At 40.6% G+C, this 21,688-nt stretch overlaps 1 protein-coding gene across 8 annotated transcripts in view; it reads left to right on the top strand.

Moving 5' to 3' along the window:
• The window catches only part of PCGF5 (polycomb group ring finger 5), a 103,789-nt gene that overhangs the window by 75,352 nt on the left and 6,749 nt on the right, over nt 1–21,688 (top strand). For 6 of the 8 annotated variants that reach the window (XM_054033867.1, XM_054033870.1, XM_054033866.1 and 3 more), the window contains 5 exons: nt 6,840–6,895; nt 7,009–7,068; nt 11,261–11,332; nt 15,739–15,887; nt 20,795–20,893. In XM_054033867.1, the coding sequence (XP_053889842.1) occupies nt 6,840–6,895; nt 7,009–7,068; nt 11,261–11,332; nt 15,739–15,887; nt 20,795–20,893 (436 nt within the window). The remainder of the gene's footprint in view (nt 1–6,839; nt 6,896–7,008; nt 7,069–11,260; nt 11,333–15,738; nt 15,888–20,794; nt 20,894–21,688) is intronic. The other 2 variants (XM_054033872.1, XM_054033871.1) reach the window with 1 other exon arrangement.

The raw sequence follows: 21,688 nt of genomic DNA on the forward strand, positions 1-21,688 counted from the left end.
GTCGTGCCTTACCCTGCTGGGTCACATGGCTTCCTGCATGTACGTAACCAGGCATGCCAGACTTCGGCTTCGCCCACTCCAGACCTGGGTGTCATCAATATACCGTCCACATCGGGACAGCCTGAACATGGTGGTCACGGTCCCGAACTCGGTCCTGACCTCCCTCACCTGGTGGCTAGATCACAATGTGGTCTGCGAGGGGATGCCTTTTCACACCCCACAACCCTCTCTGCACCTGGTCACAGACGCTTCATCTCTGGGTTGGGGCGCCCATCTCAACGGACACCATACCCAGGGCCTGTGGACTGCACCCCAGTTAGCCCTGCACATCAATGTTCGGGAGCTGATGGCGGTGCGCCTGGCGTCCCAGGCATTTCTCAATCAACTACGTGGCCGTTGTGTGTTAGTTCTCATCGACAACACCACGGCCATGTTTTACATCAACAAGCAAGGAGGAGCACGTTCGTCAGTTCTATGCCAACAGGCCATTCGCCTGTGGGACTTCTGCATCGCCCACTCAATCCATCTCACGGCATCGTTCCTCCCTGGAGTCCAGAACACTCTAGCGGACCGACTCAGCAGGTCCTTCCAGACACACGAGTGGTCTATCCGTCCGGACATCATACATTCCATCTTCCGGAGGTGGGGGTTTCCCCAGATAGACCTGTTTGCATCCCGAGACAACAGGAAGTGCCACGTGTTCTGCTCCCTACAAGGTCGAGCTCCGGGCTCCCTCTCGGATGCGTTTCTCCTTCCCTGGAAAGACCACCTGTTTTATGCCTTCCCTCCGTTTCCTCTGGTCCACAAGGTACTGCTCAAATTGCGCAGAGACCAGGCACAGGTAATTCTGATCGCTCCAGCGTGGCCGAGACAACATTGGTACACCACACTGTTGGAACTCTCGGTTCAGACTCCGATCCCGCTTCCGTTATGTCCGGATCTCATCTCTCAGGACCACGGCCGGTTGCGTCACCCCGACCTGCAATCACTCCACCTCACGGCGTGGCTGCTCCATGGTTCACCCAGGCAGAGCAGCAATGCTCGCTCTCTGTCCAACAGATTCTGCTGAGCAGTAGGAAGCCCTCAACACGCACCACGTACCTGGCCAAGTGGAAGCGGTTCTCCTGTTGGTGCGAACAACGAGCCACGTCCCCGTTGCAGGCACCCATTCCCCTCATTTTGGAATATCTCCTCTCCCTAAAACAGCAGGGGTTGGCGATATCTTCAATTAGAGTTCACCTGGCCGCTATATCGGCCTTTCACCCAGGGGAACTCGCGTCCTCGGTATTCTCTAACCCGATGGTCGTTAGATTCCTCAAGGGCTTAGACCGGATGTACCCACAACAACGTCAGCCCGTCCCGACGTGGGACCTCAACCTGGTTCTCTCCAAGCTCACAGGTCCTCCATTCGAGCCACTGGCCACCTGTTCACTTCTGTACCTATCCTGGAAGACAGCCTTCCTCGTAGCCATCACCTCAGCAAGGCGTGTTTCTGAACTCAGGGCGCTTACATCTGAGCCCCCTTACACAGTTTTTCACAAGGATAAAGTGCAGCTTCGTCCACATCCTGCCTTTCTCCCTAAGGTGGTTTCTCCTTTTCATATCAACCAGGATATATTTCTCCCGGTCTTTCATCCTAAACCACATGCCACTCGCCAGGATCAACGTTTGCATTCCCTGGACGTACGTAGGGCCCTGGCCTTCTATATTGACCGCACAAAGCACTTTAGAAAGACGACGCAACTCTTCGTTGCAGTGGCCGACCGAATGAAAGGCTCACCAGTCTCCTCACAACGCCTATCCTCCTGGATTACGTCTTGCATCCGGACTTGCTATGACCTGGCAGGTGTCTCAGCACCGCACCTCACCGCTCACTCCACGAGGGCCCAAGCTTCCTCGACTGCTTTCCTGGCACATGTTCCGATCCAGGACATTTGTAGAGCGGCGGTTTGGTCATCAGTCCACACATTTGCAGCTCACTATGCACTAGTGCAGCAGTCCAGAGACGATGCTGCTTTCGGATCAGCGGTTTTGCACACAGCAATGTCTCACTCCGACCCCACCACCTAAGTTGGGCTTGGGAGTCACCTAATGGAATGGATATAAGCAAGTACTCGAAGAAGAAAAGACGGTTACTCACCGTTGTAACTGTTGTTCTTCGAGATGTGTTGCTCATATCCATTCCAAACCCGCCCCCCGTCCCCACTGTCGGAGTAGCCGGCAAGAAGGAACTGAGGGGGCGCCGGGTCGGCTGGGGTATATATTCAGCGCCATGAAGGCGCCACTCTAGGGGCCTCCACAGCCGACCTGCCGGTGTTGCTAGGGTAGAAAATCTTCCAACGATCGTGCACGCGGCGCGCACACACCTAATGGAATGGATATGAGCAACACATCTCGAAGAACAACAGTTACAACGGTGAGTAACCGTCTTTTTGCTACTTTAAATGGAATTATCACACAGCCCAGTTTAACCACAATACTGGATTAGTTTTGATTAAAGAATAAAAGAAGTTTTTTTTAACGACAAAGAGAGAGGTTTTAAGTGAGTACAAGTCAAAAAGGGTTACAAAAGAAGATACAGATGCTTAAAGATAAAGCATAAATGCTTTCTTGTACTAAAACTTAACAAACCAGACTTGGTTCAAGGTGAAGTTCCTACCACATGTTCCCAGTAACATCGCTGACCAGATTCTCAGGCCAGGATCTGTTCCTTTTGTCTTTTTAGGTGAAAGAGAGAGAGATGGATAGGGAGAGATATCTTGGGTGTTTTTGCCCCTCACTTTGTAGTCCAGTCCCTCTTTTGAAATGCATTTTCCAGAGGGTTATCCCTAGATAAAATTCATTGCTGCTGTTAGGTTGGAGCCTTGTGGTGAAAGAGGTTTCAGGCTATTGTTTGCTAAGATACAGATCTGTTTGTACTTGCCCCTCTTCCTTGCCAAAAAGTGGCCACTTTATAGGTGATTACCCATCAACTTTTATGATATCTGGTTAGAGGTGTCATCTTGTCCTTTGTCTTTGAGAAGCTGGTTTACCCAGACTTGTCTGGTAAATACATTTCAGATCTAATTTAGCTATTTATAACTTTATATATAAATAATCATGATATTATTGACCAGTGAGTTATTAGTTTTCAAATGATACCTTACAATGCATATTTTGTACAAAGATTATTGTAGCATGTAGGATGTGAATACCATAATACATGGTATGATGAGATTGTCTACACTGGCATGTGGCCCATCTGTGACTGCTACTGGCAAATCTCTCCAACTGCTGGAGATGGGACACTAGATGGGGAAGGCTCTGAGTTACTACAATGAAATTCGTTCCCAGATGTCTGGCTGGTGGGTCTCGCCATCATGCTTGGAGTCTAACTGATCACCATGTTTGGGGTCAGGAAGAAATTTTCCCTCCATGTCAGATTGGCAGAGACCCTGGGGTTTCTTCGCCTTCCTCAGCAGCATGGGGCATGGGTCACTTGCTGGTTTAAACTAGAGTAAATAGTGGATTCTTTGTAACTTGAAGTCTTTACATCAGTAATACTCAGACCTCCATTCTTCACGAGTCAAATTAGCGATCAGCAATACCCAAAAGAGTCACAGTAATGTTAATTGATGTTTTAAAAAAAATTATTTATTTAAATATATTTTCATACACACAGAGCAAAATGACTGACCAAGTATTATTATTTTATCAACTACAGTTGGTTAATAACATAGTAAAAGAATCCTGATTGGTTAATAATTAAATCACACAGAGTTTTAATATCGTGTGCCACAAAGAGCCTCAGGAGATGCTTTACAGATCCACTTGCGAGCATAAGACTAAGTATCAGTGCTTTTAAATCATGATTTGAGGACTTCATTAACTCAGCCACAGGTTATGGCTCTGTTACAGGAGTGGGTGGATGGGGTTCTGTGGTCGTTAATGTGCAGGAGGTCAGACTAGATGATCACGATGGTCCCTTATGACCTTAAAGTCTATGAGTCTAAATAAACAAACTGCAGTTAGGAGTTTCAGATGATGCGCACACACACAGCTTCAAACAGCTTTGTTTGCTACATTGTCTTTTTGCAAGTTAATAACCTCTAATATGCATGATAAGGGGTCAGGGATGGGAATTTTAAAGGTTTTTTGTTTAGAAAATGTTAATTAGTACTTCTGTATTTTTAACACAGATTTACCATAATTTCCAGAAAATAACATGCTCTTTTCATTGAATTTTGATGCTGAAAATTAAAGGAGGTGTGTGTATGAGTGCATTTTCTCTTCTACATTATTAATTATTGTGAGGGCAAGTAGCGTTTGCTACAGACATCTCACATAATCCAACAGCAAGCACTGCATTTGTGATGTGACCTCTGAGTGACTCTAGAATTGTTTTGTTTCCCTAGTATTATTATATTGTACCTTATTTGTATGCCTTAGAGTCCTGTTTGTTGTCCAGGTTCTGAACAGCGTACTTTACTGTTGGTGAGAGGAGATGAAACAGTGAGGAGAGGAAGGAAGAGAAAACAGGAGAGAAGAGGAAACAGAGAGGGAGAGGAGACCAAAAGGAGAGGTGAAGAGGTAGAAAGAAGAGGATAGACTAAGTGGACAGGAGAGTGGGTGAGATTAAGAGAGGTAAAAGAACATTCTTAGCTTTAGCAATAAAAACATAGATGCATGTTATTTTCTGGAAAAGATTATATCTGTTCTTGGCAGCTGTATTGAAAAAATGGGTCATATAATTTTAGTGATCAGAAAATTAAGAGAGAATTAATATCAAAACCCTGCATTTTTAAGTCTCTAAATGCCCATGTACACAGTGTCTAACCATAAATACAGTATATGGTGGGTTTTTTATGAGAGACTGTAGCTGAACTAAAGACTTAAAAACCTATTAGGACGACTGTCTATTGACCAAATTTAGACCTGGATTAAATAGGTGCAACTCCTGTCAGGTGTAACTGGATCACAAAACCAGTGTAAATGGAAAAGTAGCACAGCTGCTATCAATTTGGCACCCAGTAGCCTCAGTTCTCAGCTGTGCCAAATTCACGCTCCTTGCAGCTTGGGGAAAGCTGGGAGATGGCTCAAAGCCACCTTTATGCTTCCTTGATCCTGCACTGGCTGATGGCCAGAAGGATTCCCAGCATAATTTAGAGCAGCCTCTAATTTATGCTGGCAGCAACCAATCAGCGTCCTGGGGGATCTGGCAGAGCCCTGTGTGCAAACCCACTCCTAGCATGTCCCACCTCCATCACGCCCTCTGTGTGAAGAAGTGAAACAAGTTGCATTGAGCCAACTACTTTAGCTTTGTGTCACCTGTGGGATTCTCAGCAGGAGTCGTCCAGGGGTGAGTCCCCAGCAAAGCAGCCAGAACAGGGACCAAGGATTTAGCCTAATGAGTGTCCAGACTGAGGATGCAGAAAGTGGGGTGATCAGGAAAAGAAACCTACACAAGGGTATAAAAGCAAGCCTGCCCCACCCAACCACTTTCTTACACCCCTTACACAGCTTGACAATAAAGTAGAGTGGAATCATCTTTGCTTTATTTTTTATTTTACTTTTTGTTTTCATTCTTGTCCTTCTGTCCTTTGGTGTGTAAATTACATTCATTTCCCACACCCAGTTAATGCAATATCTATGTAAATTATGCTATTCTACCACTTACTCCAATCTGCACCTCCCTTTATATCACTGTTGAATTTAACCCTGTGGTTTTACTATTCTATAATGCATAGTTATATTTTAGATGGAGCTGTTAAATTATTTTATCAATAGTCTGTATTGTTCATACCCAAAGTACATACATTCTTTTTTAATCTGAAGATTATTTGGATGTCATATTACTATAGAAAACTGTATGTTTTGTTAATATATAAAAAAGCAGTGTCATAGAAAGTGAGTTCCTATCCAGGCTGGTAGAAGTGATAGCAGAAGCATATTCTGTCTTTAAGCTAACAGCTTCAGTACTAGATAGTTACCCTCATCAGTTTACACAAATCGAGATAAAAATATATTTGCTACCTTTATCTGTAAGTAGCCTTCCTTTTGTTAGTTTGTGACACTAACTATAACCTTATGAAACATAATGTTTGTGTGTGCTAGCACTCTATATTAACCTGGTGGTTATTTTTCTGTATGGCTACCTGTTTTTAATTATTTTTAAGAGATGGTGTGTCATTGCTTTTTTTGATGGTACCTTGATACTGTGGTGATGGACATCTTAAAAATGCTGATGATCATAATAGTTTATAACAATGTTCTTTAGTCCAGGAAAAAAAAACAGTCATAACCAGAAATTTACCAGAGAAACATTACGGTCAATGAATTTATTATTTAAAGTTGGCTACAGTGGCCGCCATCTTAGAATGGGGTGGGGAGAAGGGTTGGTTACATTTTGCCATTTTTTTAATTGTCCTTTTCAAATATTAAGTGAACCACTTCACAATGATACACAATAATTTGCATGTGACAGAAACTGAAAAATGCTATGAATGTTCTATATAGTGAGATTGTTTTTCTCCTCTTTCTTCTCCCACTTTTTCTCTGTATTTTTTTAAATACTGACACCTGAAGTTATGCCTGAATCTGTAACAAATCAGTGCAAGGGATGGGTGAGAGGAGATGTGTGAGAATATATTTTTCTCATGTTTTTCTTTTTTTTTTTTTCATTTTGAAATCTATTGGATTGTGAATGAAGTATTACTTACCAGGAGTATTGTTATATAATTACTGAGTTACTGGTTTAGGAGGCTTTTTTAAATTTGTTTTTAATGACTTATAAGGGGTTTTTAAAATCCTGCATAGGAATCTTCTTTCTTTAAAAGAATTTTTTTTTTCTTCCTTGAAAGGTTGGATAACACATTAGAGGAAATTATATTTAAGCTGGTGCCTGGACTTCGAGAACGTAAGTTTGATTAGTTTTGCTACCTTTTTTGTTTTATTGGAAGCAGCATTTCTAGTGATATTTCTGTATTGTTGATCTGAAACATCACTTTGTTTTTGTTTGATGTTAACTAGAGGAACTTCAGCGTGAGATCGAATTTTGGAAGAAAAACAAACCTCCAGAAAATGGACAAGGTGATTTTTTGTTGTTGTTGTTCTAGCTATAAATTTAATAATGTATCTGTTAAGTAATATAATGGCTTCTCCATAGGCCGCAGTCCACTGCAAATACTTGTTTGTGTACAGTTCCATTGAATTCAGTGCTTGGAACTACACAGGTACATAAAATGACACCTTTGCGTACGTGTTTACAGGATCAGGGCTACAGTATCCTGATGTTTGTCTATTCAGCAATTGTAAATTTTAAATCTAACAATTTCATCCTTATTTTTAGTTGCATTTCCCAATAATATTCCCATGTTTGAGATTCATACTACTTTCTGCTTTGAATTCTTAATATCTTTTATACTTGATGTTTTCTACTTTGATCCTAGTTATAATCAACCAGCGGTAAAACATAGAACTATGTGAGTTTTTATATACAGATTAATTTCTGTTATCAAATTTGGCCAGCTGTTAAGTGGGAGCTTGTCAAGAATTAGGTTTGACAAGTAACAGAAATGTTTTTCCACAAGTGCTAAACAACTGCATTTTATAGATTCCAGAATGGCTATCTTTCATAGTAGTCTTAAAAATCTTTGAGAGTCCTTTATTGAGCTGATAAGTAATGCAGAAAATCCAGGGGTTTTGTATTCTCTAAACTGGCTTCATGATTTGGATGCCATAGCATGTTTGACTTTTTGTAAACCATTTAAAGACACTCTGTCAATCCAAAGAGAGATTTATGTATGAGGATCATCTGTTTCAAAGAGACATTATCAAGTACTCTTTTTATAATTTTTTATATACTTTCTGTTGTTTATAATATCCTCTTTTCAGTTTGAAAAAATAACATTTCTTACCTCACTAGTTTTGTACATTTACATTTGGCAAAGATTACAAGGTCAACTTTAATTTTTTCTCTTCCTATTAATACAATTATTTTAATGTTAGCCTACAGAACAGTTTAGACAAAATTTTACTAGTCCACTACAAATCTGAGCTGATGCTGTAGTTGCACCGCAGTTATTACTATTTTCTACATATATATATATACAAATGTACATGAGTTGATTCATAACCATAACCTGCATACTGTGACAGACCCAGACCAATGGGGTACAAGAGTCTGGTAGAGGGCAAATATACTGGTCACTGGATGAGTAGTTTTCTGTTCCCTGAGTGACCAGAGCAGGGGCTGCACTAGAGTAATCAGGAACCTGCTAGAACCAGTTAAGGCAGGCAGGCTAATTAGGACACCTGGAGCCAATATAATTAGAAGTACATATTACATAAACTTAAGGAAAATATTTTTATTTATTAATTGTTATTAAAGATAAACAGAACTGTGAATAGTGCTTTTTAATGGATCATTATGATGAGTAAATGAGGGGAGTCACATTTACAAGATAAAGGAATATAGCAGAGTCAAGGAAATACAGAGTCAAGGAAATATACTGTAGATTACCAGTTACTGTAAATTTATACAGTTATAAGGATTGTACGATTGATATATTTTTAATCAGTTCATCCTTCTAGATCTTCCTCATATAGTTCAGTTGTTAATCTAATACAGTTCAAAGAAGAACAGGAGTACTTGTGGCACCTTAGAGACTAACAAATTTATTAGAGCATAAGCTTTCGTGGACTACAGCCCACTTCTTCGGATGCATATAAAATGTCTTACCAACTCTTAGAGGCCAATTAATTAAGAGAAAAAAAACTTTTGAAGTGATAATCAAGATAGCCCAGTACAGACAGTTGGCCTCTCAGAGTTGGTAAGACAACTCCCACCTGTTTATGCTCTCTGTATGTGTGTATATATATCTCCTCAATATATGTTCCATTCTATATGCATCCGAAGAAGTGGGCTGTAGTCCACGAAAGCTTATTCTCTAATAAATTTGTTAGTCTCTAAGGTGCCACAAGTACTCCTGTTCTTATTTTTGCGGATACAGACTAACACGGCTGCTACTCTGAAACCTGTTAATACAGTTCAGTTGTTAATCTAAGGATTTCTTTGCTTTGTAAATCAAAGTGTAGAATATAAAGGGGTTATGTAGGCTAGCTACTTCCATCTCACCGTGATGAAGTCTTGGTTGTCATCTAGGCTGGAAGGTTGCCTGCCATTGCTGCTCCTGTGTGGTTACTGTGACATTTTGGGGATCACACGGATCAGTAAGGGTTCTGTCACCACCTGTCTTGTAATTTTGGGTGCCTTACTGCTATGCTATAAGAGCTCAAGAGTTTTGACACCAGTAGCCAGCCTACAAGCATAAATGTCTCAACCCTGGCTTCCACCTACCTAGTTACTCCTTGCAGGGCTAATCCCACTAGCCCTTTTAGTCTTGAATCTCCCCCAAATCAGTCTGCCCGAGTTTTTAACTACCAGACACTTGGACTTTTCTCCTCTGATTTGTCACCCCTGAAGGAGTGAAACCTGCCCCCAGTCATGAGTTCACTTTAGCATACACACTCCACACAGTTTGCACAACAAATTCTTGCTTGCAGTAAAAATAAACCAAAGTTTTTGTTTAATAGAAAAATCGTAGATTCAAAGATGAAATAGGGAGGAAAAGCAAACACACGTTACACAGAAAATATACATAAAGATGCAATCTGTCTTTACACTTCTATATTAGTTACATTCCCTTTTCTAATACAAGTTATCTATTGCTTCTGAACAGTTGCCCAGCGTATACCCTCTGTTTTATAGGGGATCCCATGTTTCCCAGATAGCACCCCGCTTAGATGCTGGCCCTGAATTTTTGGATAACCTTCACTTCAAACCTTCCTCTCTTTTTAACAGGGTGTGCCATTTTGTTTTGTTTTTCTTTCTATCAAGCTCTGGTAATTCATGGTTACACAGAGCAGGGGAAACTCCCTCCTTCCTTAGTTTTCTTTTCAGTTTAAATGTCTTTCCATTAACTTTAATGATCCACCATTGTATCTTCCTGGCTGGACGATGGATGGGTATTTGAAGTTGTTTTCATGTAAACAACTAACCTGGAAGGTGCCCTTCTCTGCCTGATTATTTCATCCTCTGTTCTGAGGTGATGCTGTAGTTGCACCACAGTTATTACAATTTTCTATATATATATATATATATATATATATATATATATATATATATATATATATATACACACACACAAATATACATGAATTGATTCATAACCATAACCTGCATACTGTGACAGACCCAGGCCAATGGGGTACAGGAGTCTGGTAGAGGGCAAATATACTGGTCACTGGATGAGTAGTTTTCTGTTCCCTGAGTGACCAGAGCAGGGGCTGCACTAGAGTAATCAGGAACCTGCTAGAACCAGTTAAGGCAGGCAGGCTAATTAGGACACCTGGAGCCAATTAAGAAGAAGCTGCTAGAATCAATTAAATCAGGCTAATCAGGGCACCTGGGTTTTAAAAGGAGCTCACTTCAGTTTGTGGTGCGAGTGTGAGGAGCTGGGAGCAAGAGGCGCAAGGAGCTGAGAGGGTGTGCTGCTGAAGGACAGAGGAGCACAAGCGTTATCAGACACCAGGAGGAAGGTCCTGTGGTGAGAATAAGGAAGGTGTTTGGAGGAGGCCATGGGGAAGTAGCCCAGGGAGTTGTACCTGTCATACAGCTGTTACAGGAGGCACTATAGGCAGCTGCAGTCCACAGGGCCCTGGCCTGGAACCCAGAGTAGAGGGCGGGCCCGGGTTCCCCCCAAACCTCCCAATTGACTTGGACTGTGGGTTCTTCCAGAGGGGAAGGTGTCTGGGCTGTTCCCCAATCCACATGGTGAAACTCTGAGGCAAGAAAATCCGCCAATAAGCGCAGGACCCACCAAGATAGAAGAGGAACTTTGTCACAATACACATCTCCTTATGACCATCAAGGTCAGAACATTACAAGCTTTCATAAAAGACCTTACTTGGCGTATATTTATACACAATAAATTAGTTGATTCATTAGTTTATTCTCTGGGGTTCAGACACACCCTGTTCTTCCTGGAGGTGTCTGCACCCTGACTGTCACAGTTGATACCTTGTATCAGAGGGGTAGCCGTGTTAGTCTGAATCTGTAAAAAGCAACAGAGGGTCCTGTGGCACCTTTGAGACTAACAGAAGTACTGGGAGCATAAGCTTTCGTGGGTAAGAACCTCACTTCTTCAGATGCAAGTAATGGAAATCTCCAGAGGAGATCTTTGGAAATCTTCCAAAGTTGATACCTTCTTTTTCTTCTTAGGTGTCTGTGGCAGCTTGCTTGTAGAGATCGGCAGGATGAGTGGAGGAGTGCTTGAGCAGGGTAGCAGAGAGTGTGAGTGAAGGGTGATCACTTAAGAATTTTATACTCGTCTTTCTATTTTAATGAAATTATAGGAAAATACACCTGTTTCAGGCTTGTTTAGATTCAAAGTTGGCTGCAGTTATCCTTTCATGGGCTCTGCCTGGTTTTGGTCACACCTTCAGCTCCTGAGCATGCAGTCTGCTTAATGAATTTGCTGCACGCTTCTAATTGCCTTTGTTCTCTTATCCCCAGATAATCTTTTAAAGTTAGAGTTTTATCTCTTTTTTTTTTATTATTATTATTATTCAGTCCATTTCCTGAGAGCAGATCTACACTTAAAATGCGGCAATGGCACAGCTGAACTACAGTAATGCTTAAGTGAAGACACTCCTATGCCTATGCGAGAGTTTCTCCCATTGGTATAGTTAATCCACCTCCGTGAGAGGCAGTAGCTGTGTTGACGGGGGAACCTCTCCCACCGGCATAGCGCTTTCTATACCGGGGTTAGGTCAGTATAACTACTGGTGTGAACAATCCACACCCGAGTAATGTAGTTATACAAAACTAAGTCTGTAGTGTAGACCTGGCCTCAGAGATTTCTTCAGTTTCATTAGGGTTCAGCAGGAAATGAAATTCTGTTTGTAAAAAGTCCAAACATTCTTTATATAAACATTTTTAATTTTATAGTCTTTTTTAAAATTAAATAATTTTTAAAGAGGGTCTCTAGCTTAAATAGTCATTACAGAATTTATTGATTCATCATAATTTTTGGAGAGAGAATTCTTCTTGTCTTCCTGAGTTGGGGGAGGGAGGGGGTTGCTTACATATTAAATAATTAATCTATCTCCCATCAATATAAGTATTCCATACTTAAAAGGCTTCTTAGATTAGAAATCAGTTTAGCAAAGTTATTAAATTTCAGGTTGGTACATATAGCATTTTACCATAGCAATGATATTAGGAAACCATATTAAATGTTTTTCATTCACTTAGAATACTTGCAGATATGCCGTTTCAACATTTAAGAAATAAATAAAGGTTTTCCATAAGGCATTTTTCCTAAAATTTCCAGAATGAAGATTTTAGAGTGATTGTGAAAGAAACCCATTTCAATAAGGATATTTCTAGTATTCTTTTGTTTGGGTTTACTACAGGGTTTTTTTCTTGGAAAGAGGAGCTCGCAGAGGCCCGCTATACTCCTGGGTTTTGTCTTTGATAAGGATCTTCAGTGTTACTTCTTTTTGAAGTCCTTTGACCAAATTGTGTTTAACAGTTGCAATTTTTACAATTAAAACTCCAGTTCAATATTCTATACAAAGTATCAATCACAACAACCAAGTTTACATCCATTTTCCAAAACATAGCATAAAAGGAATTGGCATAGAAAGTTAAAGCAAGATAAAGTTAAAAATGCAGCATTTCCAAATTTTTGTAAACACTCTTAGGAGTCATAAGTTATCTCCCTTGATACTTGCAGACTTGTCCCTGAGGTGACAGGAAGCAGAAGCCTCCTGGAATTCCTTTGATTAGCTTGAAAACCTCCCAACATAAATAACTAAAAACAGGTTTGTCATACTCACCAAGCACCCTGGCTATAATCTGCTTGTAACTATATGTTAATATTCAGTAAAGGCACAAGCAAGTTTGTTATGACCTAATGTTTTAAGAATATGTTATAATAATTTTATTAATATCAGTAGTGAGGTCTGTTCACCGCAAGTCTCAAACTACCAAAATATGCTTCCATAGAGCCACAGATACAGGGTCTTTCCGTCAGTGCAAAGGTGACCTTGGGCTGAGGGAGTCTGGATCTGCAAGACACTTCTGAGTCCAGATAACAGGTTGGATAGACATGTTTACATAACAGAAGCATTTGGAATAAGTTATACACCCAGAAAGTGCTTAGAAATCTGCTCTGAAAAGAAATTAAGTGTATGGATTTCTTACTGAATAATTTCACTAGTGTTGCTTTGTGGTACCGGCAGCAGCTTAATACTGTAATGTGTGAAGGATTTTTATGCCATGTGTGGTTTGGTTCTTTTGAATTGAAGAAATGTCTTGGATACTGATTCTAAGTATTCGAAGACTATTACAAGTCTAAAAAAGATATATTTTTTTCAATTGCATCAAGTCATGCTTTAATAGGTTGCTTGTACCAGATGCCTGGACAGTTGCCTAGACAAGATCATAGTTGAAATAGCTGCAAGGACTTTTCTGGGAAATAGCATTGAGCTCTTAAAGTCTGGGAGGGGAGTTTGAATTCCTATCAGGGTGTCCTGAAAGATATTTCTCTTGCACATGTTCCTGGATTCCTTATCTGATTGGAAGTTAGCTAATTCCCTAGTGTCTGATATTGGAAAAGCCTTAACAGGAAACCCAGATCCTTAATTGAAGCTTCCTCTATTATTCAGCATTAGTAACTGCTGAAAATTAAAGTTATTCAAGGTTTTGTATTTGCTCCAGAAGCCATGAAGCACAGATAATTCTCCACAGACAAATGCTTATCGAATGTACTTTGCCTGTGTGAGGAAAGGGGTTTAATTCCTGGAATTTCACAGAACTTTCCTTGGTAGTTTGATACAGTGTATCCTGTTGATAGATTGTAAAAAGCAGCGGCAGGGACAAATAAAAATGTGGTTTGTTCAACTAGAAAACGTGCCAGTGATTTAGGGATGTCTTTCAGACATCGAGTCATCTTGTTTCTGGCTTGATACTTTTCTTTCCAAAAATTTGGAGTAACAAAAGTGGACAAGGTGAATAAGTTACTATGTCTGAAAATGTGTGCATTTATTAATTACTTTAGGCATGAGAAATGGTTTTCCATACCATTTTGACTCCGGTTTCACATTTAAACTGTTTACATTCATGTTTGAGGTGGAAATGCAAAAACATAATAGAACCTGATTTAACAGAGTATCAGAATAGGCAAAAAGTAATCCATTCAAGTCACTTGTTTATCTCATAAACCAGTTTTTGCATGCATGTGAATCGGAGTTGATAGATCAGCTTATTTAAACTGTTCTTTTGTCCTACTTCTATTCATATTTCTCAATTTTTATCAGCTACTCATTTTTCTGTAACTCATGTCAGCACTTTATTAGTCTTGATATCTTGAATTAGTGTTTTGTGCCTGCAGTGAACAGCCTTTGCTAGTAACTTCCTAAATAAAATAGAGAGACTCTGAGATTGCCACTATTAGGTGTGTTGTATGTTGTCTTCCAAACTGGTTAAAAGCTAAGTCAGTTAGAAACACACCATTTTAATTTGCTGTATGCTTAGTGTTATTTGTATTACAAAAACACCCAGAGGTCCCTGTTAGGATTGGGGCTCTATCAGCGGTACCAGAACAGGGTGGGAGGGGGAGGAGGTCAGAGGTCCGTGGCCCCCTCACTTTTAAAAGTGGGAGAGCTATGCACTTTTTACCAGCCGTAAGGGCGAGTGAGGGACGGAGAAGTGAGTAGGGACGGGGCCTTGGGGGGAGGGGGCAGCATGAGGGCAGGGCTTGAGGAGAAGGGGCAGTGCCTCGGGGGCGGCGACAGAGGACAGCACTTGTTGCCACTCCCCCCCCTTTTAGGACGCTTCCGCAGATACTGGGCTCTGTTGTGCTAGACACTGTAACGTACATGATAGGAGATACTCCATGCCCTGAAAAGTTTACAGTGTAAATTAAGATGCAACAAGTGGGTGTAACAAATAAATGGAGGGAATGGGTGAAGGAGGATAAAAGGTAACCGTGATAAGCACACATAGTTACGGAGGCTATGTCTTCACTGCAAAAAAAAAAATGGGGGGTTTTACAGCAGGATATTTAACACATTAGCTGTAAAATCCTAGTGGAGACAGGGCACCCGTAGATTTTACTGCAAAGTCAATACTGTACCCCCACATGTGGTTGATCTTGCCTAGTATATTTCATGGTAAAAATATAGTGCTTTGTCGCCTCTAGGATTTTACTGCAGGATAGCTAATGCATGTTAGTTTTGCATAGTTAAATGGGATTGACTTATTCTGAGATGTGAGCTTTATTAATTACAGGAAGTAAACACTCAAAAATAGACTACCATAATCACTACTGACCACCTGCCTAACCACTATCTGTAAAGTAGAAATCCTTTGTGTGCATGTAAAATTGCAATTTCGGTAGTAAACTTCAATTTTCAGGGATTGTAAATTGAGCAGTTTTTAAAGAATGCATTGAATGAAATTCAGTCCAATAGCATATTTTTAAAGAACATATTTTGAAAACCATGCCAGATTTAAAATAAGTGAACCAAAGCATTTTAATGCATTTTGGAGAATTTAGCTTTAAATACATCTTTGATTTCATATCTATATCTCTGTTTGTACGCATGAGTGTACTAATTCATTCCCAGGCATTGCAAACCATTCATTTTAATTGTACGGTACCTGAATAATCTGATTTTTATATTTTACAGATGAAAGTCCAAAAGCTGACAAGCCGAAAGTAGATGAAGAGGATGATGAAAATCAAGATGATAAAGATTATCATAGGAGTGACCCACAGATTGCTATTTGCCTTGATTGTTTACGGAACAATGGGCAGTCAGGGGATAACATAGTAAAAGTGAGTTGTTGGAAAGAATCTGTGCTGCTTATTATTTCCTGACAATTTAAGATAAACTGCTGTGGGAGAGTTTTGCAGTGTTCATGACCTATAACCATCTCCATTGTCACCATAACAAAATCCTCTCTTGGTTGGAGCATTATAAAGAATCTTGCAATTTTCACAATTAGCTGCCTATAAAATTACTCATTGTGATTAACCATTTCAATAATCTATAGAACTAGCACATCGTGGTAAAGCAGGATGAGAATTGGAATACCAAATAGAAATGTACACCATAGTATTACAGTACATTACATCTTCTTCTGCTGTGGTTTGTCCACTTACAGGAACAGGCTGAAATATCTTCCCATCACTTTCATTAAAAAAAAGTATTTAGTATTTTTAACCCAAGGATTGCTCGAATACTGAGGAACTGAGAGTCAGATCTCCCGAGCTATAAACATGGTGTTGACACTAACTTGTTCTGTGACCTTGGGCAAGTCACTTTCCCTATTTGAAAAATGGAGATGATGAGGCTTGCCAGTCTTCCAGCACTTAGGGGTATTTTCTTTCTCTCATGTCTGAGCCCTTCCTAAGGGGAGCAAGCTATTTAGGAATCCTTGCCGATTTTACTGTCAAATTGTCAAACTGCTGCACAGAGAAAATCATAAAAGGATACATACAAAGTACTCACCTAGTCAAGTACTACAGAATGCTTTACTGAGTAGGTGTGTATTTTAAACAATCATGCTCAATATTTGAAACTCTTTACTCAATAGAAAAGTCTTTGTCCTGACCCAGGATCAGCAGAACTGTGTATGTGTCTGTGTCCCTCCCTCAATTCGATATGTCACATGTTGCAAGAAATGTCTCTTTCTCCCAAGATAGGTCTCTGTGTTTTGCAGGTTGGATAAAAAGTGTTAACGACATAGGCGCTAGGGTCTGCAATAACAGATCACATCTCAACATTGGGGCCTTAGAGTTTTCACTGGATTATTTGAGAGAGGTTTTAGTGTTTCAAGAAGTGTTCCATCTGTTCAGCTATCATGTGGCTGTGTCCCTTTCCTGTTAGCCCATGTTCCTTTTATATTTTCTTCATTTCTGTATTTTTTTAAAAAAATATACGAAATACTGATATGTTGGAAGAACTTGCTTTGTCAATGTTGTTGATTCCCTTAAAAGAAAGTTAAAAGCAATGCAATAGAGGACCAGCAGAGGGCTGGACAAAAATGGCTTCCTGAAGCCTGAGACGTAAGGGGTTATCAAAGTAAACTGCCTCCATCGACTTCCTGAACCTACTAATTCCTCCCATAAAACAGAGCAAAGGGTTTCAGAAGATGGAGTCTCCAAGAAAAAAAAATCAGAACACCTACTCCAGAGGTAGAAACCAAGGATAAAATGCCGGAAAAATCTTGGCAGATGGTGAAACCCCAGAAAAGGAGGCTAGGAAAAGAAAAGACAAATCCTCTCGATAATGTACTGTCAGTGGCAGAAGTGAACCTGAACAGGAGTACTCAGGTATCTAAGGAATCAGCTAAAGATTATACAGAAGGGACTTCCTGAAGTCATCAAGAATGAACAATTGTGAAGTAACTATGTTAATGTTAGAAGGGAAATAGTATGGTATTTGTTTTAAGTGGGATGAGCATAATTTTGTGATAGCTGCATTTTAGAAAATAAAGGACAATAGGGAATGGGTAGGGGTATCCTAGGGATGGAGGAGATAGAGAGGTAATGGGGAGGAGCCCTTAGGCCAGGGCCGGCTCCAGGCACCAGCCCACCAAGCTTGTGCTTGGGGCGGCACCTGGAGGAAGGCGGCGCGGCGCTCCGGCCCCCGGGGAGAGCGGAGCCACGGCCGGGCTCGCCGCCCTCCCCCCGGCGATCTGGCCACCCTCCCCCCTGGCGCCCTCCCCCCAGCTCTGGCCGCCGGGGGAGAGCGGCGCCGCCCTCCCCCCGGGTCTCCGGCTGCCCTCCCTCCCCCCCCCCCCCCCGGGGGGGAGGGGCGGCGGCTATTTTGCCTGGGGCAGCAAAAAAGCCAGAGCCGGCCCTGCCTTAGGATCAAATGTAACTTAAGTGAGCAGATGATAATCAATCCCTGAGGGTGAGGGTCAAGATCCCATAGGTGGAGAATGTACAATCTTTGAATTACAAGAGAAGCAGCCCAAGTTTTCATGGGGAGAGTACTGAGGTTTAGAGTTCAGCAAAACACTTGTTTGGGGAGTGATTTATATGGTATGGTGGTATTTTGGTTTTGGATTTAAACTAGGGGAAAAGCAGGAGTGGGGAGGCAAAGGGGAAGTGTTAGATGTAGCATTAACTTCTCTGTGCTAATAACTCAATCTTGGATTGTAGGAGAGAACTGCACCCGTGGGAAAGAGACTATACATTTTATTCACACCCACAGTAGGCTAGATTTATTGTTTCTGTCTAAATCCTTAATGAAACAGACAGGACCGGCACAAATTGGCACCATTACAGGGCCAGATCGTGCACCACTGAAAGTAGTATTTGATAGGTGGGATAGGTCCTAAAGATCACTTTTTTGGGGCAAATGAACTGCTTGTTTCTCCAAGACAAAGATCGGGTTGCAGCCGTTAAAGAGGATATTGTTCAATACTTTCAGATTAATGATCTGGACAATATAAAAAGAGGTCTTATCTGGGAGACAGGTAAAGCTGTATTTGGGGGCCATTTGGATAAGCAGAACTCTCAATTGAAGAAAGAAAGCACTCGAAAAAAATAGAACTAGTATAGGAGATAAAAAGATTACAAGACAGTCATAAAAAGAGGTTCAAAAGAAGAATATCAACAATTAACTAATATAAGGGGAAATTGAATATGTTGATGAGAGATGCCACTGAAAAAGCCTGTAAGTATCTGAAGAAGATGTTTTATGAAAAAGGAAATAAAAAGTATAATCTTTTGGTTCAAAAGCTTAAAGGGATTCAACAGCAACATGTTATTCCAGGAAGTAAAAACAATCCGCAAAGGATAAATTACACACCCTAATGAAATATGTGCTATTTTTGCTACTTATTATAAACACCTCAGTATGTCGGATAATCCAAGCTCTGAATCTATTCAGAAATATCTGTAAATAGCAGGCTTGCCAAAGATAAAATTGATTAAGCAACTTTAGTTAAAGAAATAACAGAGGAAGTAATCTTAGAGGCAAAAGCAAGCATGAACAGTGATAAAACTCCAGGACCTGATGGTGTTCCAGCTGAATTTTACAAGGTATTTAAGGAGGTATTAGTGGGTCCCTTGAGGGGTACCTTTTGCCCATTTCTGTTAAAGGAGGAACTTCCACAACCTATGAAAGAAGCTACTGTTGTTCTCCCTCAAGTTGGAAAAGATCTTACTTTATGCACTGTTGAATCATGATATATTTTAGCAAAAATACCAGCAAGTCGATTGCAAAACTCTATGCTCTCAGCTTATATAAATCCAAATCAAACTTGATTAATTAAGGAGAGACAAATGTCAGACAATATTCAGAGAGTACTTGGAATCATCCATAATGCTGAATCAAGTAAAGATCTGTTTCTTTTGTTATCACTTCTTGTAGAGAAAGCCTTTGATAGAACAGAGTGGAACTTTCTATTTCAAATCCTGCCCCTTATGGATACTGAGTCCCAGTTCCTTAAATGGATAATTGCTTTTTACACCAGTCCAGAAGCAGCTGTGCACGTTACTGGGGTTAAATTACCACTGTTTGAATTACACAGAGGGACTAGGCAAGGATGTCCATTGTCTCCTTTACTTTTTCACTGGCATGGAGCCTTTTGCACAAAGGAACAATGAATCTATCACAGGAATAAAACTTGAAGGAACTTATCAGAAAGTATCTTTAAATACAAGTAATGTCATATTATTTTTAACTAAGCCAAATATTTCCCTAAAATTAATTTCTAAAGAAGTCCATGACTTTGGGAAAGTGTCTGGATTTGAAGTAAATTATGTCAAATCTGAAATGCTAGCTGTAAATTTGCCAGATTCTGAAAAGTCATTGCTCCAGAAAACATTAAGGTACCTGGGAATTTAAATCTCAGACAACCTAGAAGAGCTCTATGATTTAAATGTCAAACAACTATTTCAGCAAATGAAAAAAGATGTGGAGGACTGGAGGAAGTATTCAAGTTGGTTAGGAAGAATAGTCACAGTCAAAATAACCGTTTTGCCAAGAATATCTTTCTTGTTTCAAAAACAACAAGGAGTCCGGTGGCAACTTAAAGACTAACAGATTTATTTGGGCATAAGCTTTCGTTAGTAAAAAACCCACTTCTTCAGATGCATCTGGTTGCATCTGAAGAAGTGGGTATTTTACCCACAAAAGCTTATGGCCAAATAAATCTGTTAATCTTTAAGGTGCCACCAGACTCCTCGTTGTTTTTGTGGATACAGACTAACATGGCTACCTCCTGATACTTTCTTGTTTCAAAATCTTTCTGTGATTATCCCAGATAAAACCCTTGCAGGAATACAAAGGATGTTGTTTAAATTTATATGGAACAAGAAGAGACCTAAAGTGAGAGTAGATTCTTTATACAGACCCATTGAACAGGATGGGCTAGCTGTTCCAAATATCTATGGTACTATCAAACTAGCCAGTGCAAAGCAGTAGCAGATTGAGGGTGCTCTAACCCAGCCAAACACCGGGTCTATACTGAACAAGAAAATTGTGGCAGTGTAAATTTCACCAGCCTACCTTGGATTAATAAAAAATTATGCCTTCCAGAAATGTATATACATCCTTCATAAATTAATAATAAAACTAAATAAATAGACAATACAGTAAAATTAGTTAACAGTAAACATGCCCACTCTAATAAATATTCTTGTGCCAAAAGTTGCATACATGCTATTAAAGTGAGGGTGCTTTGTTTCAAAATATCTAACACCCCTTCTCTGATATGTTCCTTTAGGGTTTAATGAAGAAATTCATCCGCTGTTCTACACGAGTAACTGTAGGAACCATCAAAAAGTTTCTCAGTTTAAAATTAAAGCTTCCAAGTTCTTATGAGGTAAGTTCCCCCACCCACTGCAAAATATTAAATTTAAGCTTCAGCTAAACAAAGTCTTTTTAAAATAACTCAATCAGTGAGTACAAGGCAGTATTCAGTCTCTGGTACAAGGTTTCCTAAACCCGGAAATGAGCCAGACCCACTGAAGGGCACTTAGCCAATGGAGCACCAACTGCACTTGCTATCCGGGCACCTTCATATAAATATTGCTTGTTGCTCAGCTTTGGAGTGACCATCATTTTGTTTTATCAGTAAGGTTAAGATTCTGTCACAGGTATTTTTAGTAAAAGTCAGGGACAGGTTGCGGGCTTCTGTGAATTTTTGTTTGTTGCCTGCAACCTGTTCCTGTCTTTTACTAAAAATTCCCTGGGGAGGGAGGGACAAATAGAGTGCTGCCGGGGGCTTGCAGCTCCAGCCCTTCCACTGCTCTTGCAGCAGGGACTGACCCAACCCCAGCCAGCTGCTCCGGTGGCCCTGGGGCTAGCCGCTAGTCAGCTGTTCTGGGGGTCACTGCTCCAGCCCCGACGCTGCTCCTGCGACAGGGGCTGACCCAACCCTGGCCAGCTGCTTCGGTAGCCCAGGGCTAACAGCTGCTCCAGCTCTGCCCCAGAAGTAGTCATAGAGGTCCTAGAAAGTCACAGTATCCATAACAGAATCATATCCTTATGTATTAGTTATCTTTTCAGTTTTTTGATATACAGGTATATGTTTTCTCTTCTTGCCTCCTTTTATATGGTTAATAACAAAAGTAACCCTATAGCTATAACTGCTGGGAAAGAAGGAGTGGTGACTAGA

This window comes from Malaclemys terrapin, chromosome 7, assembly GCF_027887155.1.
Source record: "Malaclemys terrapin pileata isolate rMalTer1 chromosome 7, rMalTer1.hap1, whole genome shotgun sequence".
NCBI classification, from domain to species: Eukaryota; Metazoa; Chordata; order Testudines; family Emydidae; genus Malaclemys; species Malaclemys terrapin.